At 34.8% G+C, this 12,546-nt stretch overlaps 1 protein-coding gene across 1 annotated transcript in view; it reads right to left on the bottom strand.

Annotated features, from left to right (window-relative positions):
• The window catches only part of LOC128857340 (uncharacterized), a 116,111-nt gene extending 105,648 nt beyond the window's left edge, over window positions 1-10,463 (bottom strand). The window contains exon 1 of the mRNA XM_054093053.1: window positions 9,005-10,463. Coding sequence (XP_053949028.1) covers window positions 9,005-9,037 — 33 coding nt within the window. The 5' untranslated portion in view covers window positions 9,038-10,463. The remainder of the gene's footprint in view (window positions 1-9,004) is intronic.
• Window positions 10,464-12,546: the final 2,083 nt, after the last annotated feature.

Here is a 12,546-nt window from a genome sequence, read left to right as displayed (position 1 = left end):
TGGAACGACGAGCTGTATGAGCTTTACAACGACATAGACATAGTGCAGCGAATAAAGATCCAGCGGCTACGTTGGCTGGGTCATGTTGTCCGAATGGATACAAATACTCCGGCTCTGAAAATATTTGATGCGGTACCAGCTGGCGGTACCAGCTGGCGCTAGCAGAGGCCTACTCTGCGTTGGAAAGATCAGGTGGTGTGTCCAACTGGGGCCAGTCAGCACGAGAAAGAAACAACTGGCGCACTTTGTTGAATTCGGCCAAAATCGCGTAAGCGGTTATCGCGCCAATTAATTGAAAAAATTTGAAAAAATCGAAAAAAATGTTCTCAAAATTTGATAGTTTAGGTATTCAAAAATATCTCCCTAAAAGGATTTTTCAAAATTCGAATTATTTTCGAAGTTACAACTATTTTAGTGACGCGACAGCTAGACTGGTTTGAGCGGACGGCTGTAACAATAGGCGTGTTTTTCTCGAAATTCCTTCTTTCGATACGGTCGGCACGATATCTCAAGTTCTAATCAACCGATTTGCTTGAAGTTTATCATGAACATTCTTTAAATATATGTATCTCTATCGCATGACGCACGAAAAACTGGAAATTTCAATTTTTTATATGTGTAAACAATTCGAGAAAGCTTAAAAATTAGGGAAAAATCAAACTCAATTTTTGAGTAGCCGCCATTTTATGAAAAAAATGTTCCCTTTATTTCTGCGTCATACGATGATGACATTCATATTTATTAGGAATTTGTCATCTTTTTTCCCCCATGACCACAAGGGTAGAAATCGTGACGACGAGGAGACTGCCTTTTGTTTTCCCCTTCCACTTCAAGGACGCATAATTCCATGAAATTTTTTTTTTTTTAATTCATTTTGTGTGCTCTTAATATAATATAATATAATAAATAAATGATAAAAAAATGGATAGTAAAATTATCATTAGCTTTTTTTTTAATCGCCGTCAAAAAATGCTCGAAGTTCGGGCCTCTAGAATAGAATACCCCCTTAAGAAGAGGAAAAGTGCTTTGTTGTGACAGCTATCACGGTTCGACTGGGTCTCATTTTGTTGATATGAAGCAAAACGCCGGCCGCTGTAGCCGAATGGGTTGGTGCGTGTAAGGCTCGATACACGAAATGATAGAAAAATTTTGCTAATAGCGACTAGTTTTGTAGCGAAAAATGTTGTAAGTTTAGAAATAAGCAAAGTAATTCACATTGCTATTTTTTACCATTATTTTTTTATAAATTCTAGGTAGAATTGAATTTTTTCATACTAAAGTATCGCACAAGTAAATATTTCTCCACCAACTTAATTTTTGAATTAATTATATTAACTTAAAAAAAGTTATTCAAAAATTCTATAAAACGGTATGCTGCTTATATTTGCTGTTTTTGGGTTTCTTTCGTGTATTACAACAAATATTTTTACTGTACATACGTACACATATGTATGTATGTATGTGGTTACGTTTAAGCGCCGACGCGCATTGATAACTGTTATTTGAGAGCCGCATTAAGACGTAAACTTGCGCAAGTTGCGCAATAAGCAATCTGAATTCATTGTATCGTATTTCAAGACCGCAATGGATCATTATGAAAAGCCCTTCGGCATTAATTATAAAAACACTAAATGCATACATACACACAAACTCATACTGGAATATAAACATATGTATGTATGTGCACATAATAACATACTCATGCAATTTAATTTAACTTTATTTTACCGTAACTGATTATTTTTTTTTTAATTTTGAAATTTTACTGCACTTCAGTTAATAAATTTAATATTTCATTTGCATCTTTACTGTAATTTAAACTTTTTGCTACCATATGCGGAAAATTTAATGATTTTAAAGCGCTACTGCATACCGCGAAGCTCGAAATTTCATCCATCAGTTTTGATTTTTACGAAATAAGCGAGTAAAATTGGTTGTAAGAAATCTTGAAAATTATTTAATCTGCGCAATAGATATGTATATACATATGTATGTACTTGCAGACAAGCAGCGAGCTCAGTATTACATATACTGACTGGGACCTGCAGCAATGGAAGTTTTCTACTTAGTCGGATCAATCAAAATTAACAGACTGAGATAAGATCAACGAGACCTACGTCAGAAAGCACCAAATGTGCATACTCCAGAATAGTTAATTGAACTTCAAAAACTGTAAAACGTATTTCAGAAACTGTAAAATGTACTTCAGAATAGTCAATTGTTCTTCAGAAACTGTAAAACGAACTTCAGAATAATCAATTGTACCTCAGAAACCGTAATATGTGCTTCGCAGTAGTCAATTGTACTTCAGAAACTGTAAAACACATTTAAGAAACCGCAAAATACGCTTTAGAATAGTCAATTGTACTTCAAAAACTGTAAAACATATTTCATAAACTGTAAAATGTAATTCAGAATAATCAATTGTACTTCGGAAGCCATAAAATATAATTCATAATAATCAATTGTAGTTCAGAAACTGTAAAAAATATTTCAGAAATGGTAAAAATTGTACTTCAGCAGTAGTAAAACTCACTTAAAAAACTGTAAAATGTACTTCAGAAACCATAAATGCTCTTCAAAAACTATGAAATGCACTTCAGAATAGTCAATTGTATTTACTTAAAGAGAAATATTGCCATTCCAGCTACATTTCGTTGATATCGTCTTGAAGCAACTTATTGACGAGGCAACAATTGTTGACGGCGATTGTGCCAGAGCCATACAACATTCTACCAATTTTCTTCACTCAGAGGCGCATAATTAAAATCTGCATAAATTGATTATTTTCTAAAATAAATTTTACGGTTTCAGAATTACAATTGACTATTGTGAAATATATTTTACAGTTCCTGAAATACATTTGACGCATTCTAAAGCGCTCTTGAAAAAGGTGTGGCTTGACAAAAAAGTCTGAAGTTCGATGGAGCATCTCTTATGACTTGGGAAACAAATTCTACGCAAATTTGTCAAGAGAGCATAAATAATATTGAAATTCTGAAAGACCCTTCCAAGCCTAGAAAAATTTGGTTGTGAGCCAGAAGATACCGTTTTCATGTAGGATATAACCCGATGAATAAACCTAAGGTTCAAGTATTTCTTGTTTAGATTAGCCTTCAAGCGTCCAGTTGTTAATGAATTGAAAATTGGTGGAATATGCTGAAAAAAGGTTATAAATAGAAAGACATCAACTAGAACCTTGGAAGAGTTGTTGGTGGCCATTAACGAGGAATGACCGTAGTAACTTCACAAATATTGGAAAATGTTAAAGCCAATACGCCTAAACGGATGCAAGTTGTAAGTTAACAAATGTAAAGTTAACAGGTTGACAAGGTTAAATATATTTAATTTGGATGCATGAAGCAATAATTAAAGGTGATGTAAGTAGCCTAATTCTCACCCTGTGTTAGCCATCTTGAAGCTACTTAATAAATCCGTGTTGTCCTCTTGGAAAAGTTACTTTTTATTTCAGAGCAAATTCTAAAGAAAAAGTACTCAAAAGCGTAGAAATTAAAACTTTTGCTAAAAGATAATTGTAAGTAAAGTATGCAATTTGGGCGTCTACTTGTGTTTCTGCGTATATATAAATTTATCTTTTTTTAACACAGATTTTATACTTGTAACTTTGCAAGTAATCTCGTTAAAAAATCAAATGTATGATTAGCGGACGTGACGAAATAAAAGTAGTTTTTCCTTGTTAAGAGTTTCCACTATTCTCAAGTTGTTTTATTTATTACTTCAGTGTAGGTTTACAAGTGGCACATATAGATTCCAATCCGATGCATGGTCAAAATACATATATATATGACACAAATCCATGGGAATAGTTAAGTTAAAAATATAAATAATTAAGTACCACTTATAAAATAACATAAAATTATTCTATGGCTTACAACGACCTTTTTCAATTTTTTACTACATTTTCAGAAAGGGGATACACTTAAGCCCGTTTTTCCCTTGCTTCCAAATTGCATCAATGGATTAAGTAGCATCCGAAATCAGTTGTCAAACTTTACTTAACCTTGTATAATTGAATCATGATTTGGATGTATGTAGGCATCATTATGTTACTTACAATATTTCAAAATGAAAAGTCGTTTTTATGAATGTTTCGTATTTGATTTGTGATTGTATTAGGTGCGCAACTATATTAAGTTCTCGGTGTTTGTCAATAGATGCCGACAGCAGTGTGTGCTAGTCGATTCTAACATAACCCAAATGTCATAAACCAAGCTTAGACATATGGTACACTGCTTCGACACATTAGTGATCTGTTTTGGTTTCACATACTTTTGGTTTTGTGAAAATGTTTGATTTTGGGCCGAATAATATATTAGTAATTTGCGGGAAGTGTTGATTTTCCTCTTTCATTCGAAAAAAACGACGGCTGAAGCGCATCGAGAGCTACAAAAAGTTTTTAGAGATGCTGCTTTAAGTGAAACAACGTGCCGAGATTGGTTCCGTCGCTTCAACGACGGTGATTTTAATGTTGACGTGAAGGAAGGCCAAAAGCCTTCGAAGACGCTGAATTGGAGGCATTGCTCATTGAGGATCCGTGTCAAACGCAAGAAGAGCTTGATTCAGTATTAGGAGTTACCCGCCAATCCATTTTCAAGCGATTGCATGGAACTTGGGCTTCTTATGAGTTAAAACCAAGGGATGTTGAACGTCGTTGTTTCGCCTGTGAACAACTGCTTCAACTGTTCATGAAAAATGGATTCATTACAGCAGTCCAAAGAAAAGAAAGTCATGGGGACTGCCCAGTTATGCTTCTACATCGTCGCCTCGGCCGAATATTCACGCTGCGAAGGTTATGCTACGTATTTGGTGGGACCAAGTTGGTGTTATTTATTATGAGCTGTTAAAACCAAGCGAAACCATCACTGGGGATCGGTATCGACTTCAATTGATGCGATTGAGCCGAGCACTGCGCGAGAAGCGGCCAGAATACGCGGAGAGGCATGAAAAAGTGATTCTACAGCATGCCAACGCTCGGCCAGCAGTTGCATTCATATGAAGACATCAAAAAATGGCTTGATCCGTGGATAGCCACCTGCTGGAAATTTGCTTAGTTCATGAAACCGTGACAACTTTAGGTAACTCAACTTGATCTGACTTTTAGTAAATGTCTTCGATGTTTTCCTATAAATAGGGACTACCATGTCACAATAGAAAAAACGTTTCAGCAGAATTTGCTTTTCTCTCTTTTAAAAGTCTCTTTTTTAATTGCATTTACCTCAAAATTAATTGTTTTTTTATTTTATTATTTTTATACCCTAGCTCAAAAACTGTTGCCCAATCATTTTCCAAATTGATTTCATATCAACCTAAATTTGGAGTAACCTTATATGTATATATAACAGGCGCGTACATTGGAGAAGCTCCTCCTCCTAATTGTGACGTGAGTCTTGATGTTGTTGCATAAAGGGAGGAACCTGCAGTTTCAAGCCGATTCCGAACGCCACCGATGGTTTTTTATGAGGAGCTTTTTCCTGCCGGAGATTTGCCATTGCCTGTCGAGGGGCGGCCGCTATTAGAAGAAGCCTTTTTAATGAACTTTTGTTAGTCTGCCCATATTTGGTCCTATTCAGTACTTTCGCTATTTAAGTCTTGTACGGCTCATAAAAGCATCTTACAAGACGTTGCTTTATTGAATAACAGCTTTTGTTAGTTTAGTATTTATAGTGGCTCATTGTGTTGGCCATTTCCACTACTTTTATGGGTATTGTTTGTAAAATGTAATCAAATTATTTAAATGGTTGACAGCGCATGTGTGAAGTGAACTGTGATTGGCAAAAATTATTCAAGCAAATCATAGAAAGTTTATGCACTTGCAGCCGTTGTACACCTCTCCAGTCGAGTAATATAAGCTTTAAAAGTAAAAGTTTCCATGCAAATTGCTAATAACTGAACGAGTCAGGTGAAGAAATGGAAAACAAAAGAACGCCGTTTTTATAGAGCATAAAGTTTGCTTTTATGTCAACTCTGCTTGTGATCACAGCCAATTTACAATAGCAATGCATAATTAATATGAATATTTCGAAGTAGCTACATCTTCCAGCACCCACATCCATTGGCAAATGGATGGCATTTACGTCATCTTTTGAACAGATACTCGTATGTGGGTATGTGAATTTTAAAAAGAGCGTAACTTTGCATTTTCGTGCGATTTAGTCTGATGGATAATGCCATATTAGCTCAAGCTGCAGAATTACGCTGCTCAGGCTTAATATTTTATGAAAGTGCACAATTACTGGCCTACGAAGTAGTATATACAAGGTGGTGCAAAATTAATTATCCAATTTTTTTTTTCGGAATAACTTTCTTACTAAAGAACAAAAAAATCATGTTGAGTGCTGGAAATGTTTATTTCGACCTTCACGCGCTCCAATACTTGTCTGTTAAAATACTGCAGCTCTCTATTTCACAAGTGTCAAATGAAGTACGATGCCATTTGCAAAAATTATAAATCTACCGAGAGGGTTATTAAGAGGTGTGCTCAAAAGGTAAGGGGATTTTTCATTTATCTCGAAACAGCTTTATTTATTCCTCAGTGTTTATTTTGTCTCCTTAGTCCCTCTCAGATATATCGCACCCTAAATACAAAAGGGTCACAACTCAAAATGTTCCACACTCGAGCTTGACTTGTTTACAGTAGCACAGAAAACAAACTATGTGACATATCACGCTGAAATTTGCTATGTAAGCTTATAACAGTCCTACCAAAAAACAAAAAATTTATTTTTGCCATATGTCGTCCGCGGACCGTTTTATTGATAACGTCTCGTTCATATTTGAGCAGAAGGCACATTTTGAGTTGTGACCCTTTTGTATTTAGGGTGCGATATGTAATACACAAACTCCATTGACCTAATATAAGGGGACAGATACCTGTAAAATTTCGAAAAAACAATTTTTTTCTTTCATAAAATGTTAATATATTCCTTTAAGAATATGTCAACAAATCTTTAGAACGTAAATTTATTTCTTATATTATAGATCGTCAACCGTGACGACTCTGTTCTTTGCGTCCGAGCGCTGGGAGAGGTTGAATTTTCTTGTATTCAAACTTTAGACGCATTTTCACTCAAAACTATATTTTTCGAATTGGCGTACACGATAACTCGAAAAGTTATTGACCGATCTCCCTGAAATTTTGCACACATCCTTTTTATGATATTACTTTCTATGTGTTTCAAGTTTTCGAAAATTTTTCGAAAAAATAATTTTTTCGAAGCAAAAATAGTAGGAAAATTCGCCCCAAAATTCATTTTTTTAAGCATTTTATTCCGCGAATTTTTTTCCCATTTTTGTTTAACTCATATACAAATTATGACATTAATAAACAAAAAAAATTTTAGTTTTTTGTATTCAGCAACACTCTTTGAAAAAGCCTTTAGATCGGTCGAAACAGTATATCGAGGCCAAACTGGACTATTTTGAATAAATAAGCTCAAAATGAACAGAACAAAGCTCCTGTCGCTTCTATTTTAGCTCAGTCTTGTTTATGTTGGACTTCACCTTGTATTTATTGATCGATGTCTGTTTTTTTTTGCATAAGATGTAGTTCGCGGAACGCTCTCTCTTAGGCATAATTACATTGTTGTTTTAAAGCAATAAATTGCGCCCCTTCGATAAATTTTTTTCGAAAGCAGAAAATCGGCGCGCACACCCTTACACGGCTAACCTTTGCATCTACCAAAAAAAAAACTAAATACGTCATATAGGTGAAACTGTAAACATATGTTCGGGATTTGTGTATAACACAAAAAAAAACAAAAAACAATCGAAATTGCGTACGATTAATTATCCAGCACTAATTACCCAAAAATTGGAATACACTCTCTTAAAGAGCAATGTATCCAAAATAGTGCACGAAAACCAAATTTTGCGAAAACTATTGTAGCATATTTCAGGAGCCGCCGATTGATTCCATTTACATCCAAACAGTAAAATTTAAAATAAAAGAGTCTTCAACGTAAAATATTCTACTCGGCAATTTCGACTATATGAAAAGAATATTTACTTAATTTATGAATATAAATTCATTTTTTTTCAAACTTTAATCAGCTGTTTTTCTTGCTTGCTAAATCTCATGAGTAAAAATATTTCCAGCAAGGATTTCTTGCTTCACCTCAGAATGAAATGTGGTTTTTGCTCACTCGATTTGCACTTCCATGCAAATTTTTACAGTGCACGTAGATCGAATCTTGGTAATTTATGATAATTATAATTATTAAAAATTATCAGCTCCCCCATCGGGCCTAATATTATCGAAATCATTACACTGAAAACGAGAAATACATAAGTAAGACTTTGATACTTTGAACTGATAATTAATAGTCCTCACTTCATAAAATCAGACTCGTTAAAGCCTCCCAGTTTGGCCATCCGAAGCACAGAGGGAGAGTAACTTCGAATGCCACGTCAATCACACACTCGTCCAATCTGTCGTTGCTCAGACGGCAACGAAGTAATATGAGTGGGTGCTGCGTTGTTCTTTTTCATATATCACCAACACAGTCTCAGACTTTTCGTAAACCAACCGATCCCGGTGACGGCCAATCAACTGATTTCTTCATAGCTGCTGAGAGCCGTTTAAGGGTCTGATGCTGGACACAATCCTGCGTACTATACATCGTGTAAAGCCCCTGTTTATGTCCATCAACCGTTACTCATATCCCTTATTATTTCATTGCATATGCAATATGAGAGGAAAGTTCTCTCTTATCCAGCGTATTCTCTAGCTTTTGTCTCCTGAGATTATTTTCTCTTAACAAATTTGAAGAAATGGCCTAATTGGATTTAGTTTATCGAATTAAAAGGCGGCTAAGTAAGTGGAAAAATGGACCACTTTTGCCGAATAGAAGAGTGTGCTTTCCTTACATTTTTCAGGGCCCGTGTTCACATAAAAATGAAATATGTATTCGTACCTATATATAAATTATTCCAATTTCACTCTCCTCACACAAATCCAATTTAAAATTATTCCAATTTCACTCACCTTACTGTTACTGCAATAATAAATATCCGACATTTTGTTGCTTATTTCTTCAAATGTTGCTCTTTCAAAACTATTGACAAAGTTTTATTGCAGAAGCAATTTTCACATGAAACTCACTCTTTTGCCAAAATTTTTTTACTGTTATATTTACAAATATATTTATTGCTCTTAATGCCGTGAAATTTTTTTCAAATTCAAACGATTCCTTTTTTTTCAACGCACAAAAAATAGTATTATAGAATTCTTCATAAACAACACACAATACTTTTTTATTTCTCTTTTTAATTGTGGTGGTGTGGTCAAAGTATGAGTAGAATGCGTATTGCTTTTCTTTAAGAGCATTAAGTGTTTTTAATAAACATAAATTCAGGTATGAAATATAAATTAATAACACAAGCATAAAGAAACGCGAAAATTAGAAAAAAAGTCAGCAACAATGCGGTTGACGGCAACTTTCTACTTCAGCGCGCACATTGTAATCCGGTAACAGTAGCAGCACAATAACAATAACATCAGTTACTTATTGTACTAAGTAGTAAGACACAGCAGCAAACATCTCGATCGTGTACACACATACTATAGTAGCGCTGAGAGAAGACAACAACAGCGCGCGTTCAAGCTGCAGCAGCAATATTTTCACCGGGAGGGAAAATCGTTGCCGTGCAATTCCTTCAATCAACTGTGTACATATGTATGTACGCATGCATGTACATATGTATGCATGTATGAAAGCACTGTCGATCGCCGGCAACAACACAAATAGGCAGTATCGTTACTTATAAGCGCACTACACCAATGCCAATTGAGAAAATCATTCACGAGAAAATCGTTGGTTGATGCATCTGTATATATGTATGTATATGTACATATGTATTTTAATCAGGTTGCTGACGTTAGCTTCTTATTGTTAGTATAATATTTATTTATTTCTTTTTTTTTTTGTTTTATGTTGTTGATTTGACAGGTTTAGACTTTTACGCGATTCGCCACAATGTTCGGCTCATATTTCACATTTTTAAGATTTTCTTCTGACACCTTAGTTGCAATTCACAACAACTGAATGTTCGTTCACGACAACGAAAAATGCACTCAAAATCAAGAACAATTAGAACACAGAAGTATAAAATACAATACCAACACACAGTAACAGCAAAAATGTATAATAAACAATATTGTTAAGTGCGCTTGCTGCCAATTAGCCGAGCAGAACACCCCACAAACGGCTACAACTGCGAATTGAAGAGGGGCGTAAGTAATGCGATGCCTAATTTTATGCGCCGGGATTCGCTTGTAAACTGGTCAAAACAATAGCAAAACGTCAGAAATACGTAAGCACACTACTTTCCGAAAAACAACAAAAAATAAAGCCGACAAACGTACAATATTTAACTTCAACGGATACTGCAACACGCAGCGTTAAATTGCTGTTATTCGCCAACTCGCACTAAACCGTACTCGTACAAAGTTCCAAACGAACTGAAAGTGCACAATTCAAGAAATAACCAAACCAAGAAAATCTCCAAGCAATGAATAAAAGCAGACATCAGCGACAGCGCAGCTGACTTCACCTCTTACTTTTTTAACATTTAGCATTTAAGCATTTCCAGTTTCAGTGTAGCGCGTGGTAACTTGGCTGTAAGCGGCTACAACGATCATGCTGTCGAACCTCGTCTCAATTGCCTGGCAAAATTTTGTAGGCGCGATCAGTTTTACTGAACTGCCGAGACAATTGATGTTGCTGTCTTCGACTACTCATACAACTTTTTGTTGCCAACAGCAACTGTAATGTTGTGAGTAACAATATTTGTTGTGAATGCATTAGTTAGTTCGTTATCTGTTGCGTGTTGTTAGCGCATGCATTCGGGTGCAACTTGTTTGAGCGATTGTTGAATTCAAAAGTAATAGAACTTGAGGTGCAAATTTTTGTGTATACAGTAGTGGCACACTATTGAATGAAATAAAGTGTCTTGTGTATTGAAATAAAGTGTCTTTCAGAAGTGACGCCTAGATTGAAATAGTCAATAATTCCTAGACGGTACCTTTTTTGTCATCTTTGACATTTGTCAAGTAGACAGATGTACAATTGTACACGATAGATCAACGATCGATCTTCAAGAACAACAAATCATAAAATTTGAGATTTTGTCGTCCGACTGAGTCAACAATTCAAAGGCTAGTGAAAAAATTTTAAGGAACTGGTTTCTGTGGTGGATAGAAAAACGACTAGCAGACCAAAAACTGGACGTTCTGTTGAGAATTATGCTGCTGTAGCGCAAATTGTTGCTGAACAACCTACACCTAACAACAGTGGTATCTCGATGTCCTCGACAATTTGGCATTCGTGGATCGAGTTTTTGGCAGATTTTACGTGTAGATGTGCTCATGGTCGACATTTAAATGATGTCATTCTTCTCATTAATGAAAACGTATTACATATGTATAATGAAATAATTTGAAAATTCAACAATTGTTTATTTGAATAAAAATAGTTGAACCTGAAAGAATCTAAATTTTTACATATTTTATTTTAAGGGGTTAGGGGTAGTCAGAGGCCCGATAATATGACGATTTTCAATTATTTGTTTTTGCTAGTCAATTGCTTTTTTTACAAAAATAAAAACATAGCATTAACACAACATGTTTCGACTTGACTTTGGCGAAATTCCAAAAAAAAAAATAATAATTGTAAAAGTTAATGCTGTTTGTGTGTGGCCCGTTTCTCCAGAACTCCCTTGCAGTGATCATCACAAGTCCTTGGAGATTCATATAAAATTCATTCATAAAATTAACAATATGGCGACCTCAGGAAATATTTTTCAGATTTTTTAGAAAAAATCCAGCAATTAATTGGATAAAATTGGATTGAAATTTTTGTAAAAAGATCCTTCGTTGAGGCTCGAGGTTTTTTTGGTTTTGCAAAAGCAGTATAAATGAAATCTACCAAGCGGTTTTTAAGTTACAATGATCACAAGTTCAAAAACCATAGTTTTGAGAAAAACGCATTTAAACTTTTGCTATCGATTTATTTTTAAATTTTTTTGATTTATTTTATTTTTTTAATATTAATTATTTTGTTGGGGTGATATTAAAATTAAATGAACTTTTAATTTTTTAAAATCATTAATTTATGAATTATTGATGCATTAATAATGATTATAAGATTAAGTTACTTTAGGGATAAGAGCGTAATTTTTTTTGAAAATTCATATCGACAAAAAAGTTTGCAACCTCGATGTTGGATTAAGGTATACTTTTGGGTGTAGCCGTTCAAAAATTAAGTCTGTTCGACTTTTAAATCCTTACATGACTTACACTTTGCCATCTATTCCTGGGCCATATAATAATTCTTCAGCCGTCATAGCAGCTTCCAAAATATCGATTTGCTGTTGCCTGCGTAGCATTCTACCTACTCGAGTATTATCGTTAGCGCACTTATCTGCCACTTTCATACGTCGGTTGCTGGCAGCTGCTGCTAGCTACTTGCTCTCGAACGCTCCGGAGCGCCCGAGCGCACTTTGTTAATTGTTGAATAACTCGAAAAG

This window comes from Anastrepha ludens, chromosome 3 (assembly GCF_028408465.1).
Source record: "Anastrepha ludens isolate Willacy chromosome 3, idAnaLude1.1, whole genome shotgun sequence".
Classification (NCBI taxonomy): Eukaryota; Metazoa; Arthropoda; class Insecta; order Diptera; family Tephritidae; genus Anastrepha; species Anastrepha ludens.
Note: the sequence above shows the minus strand (reverse complement) of the source record. Positions and strands in the feature narration are given on the sequence as shown.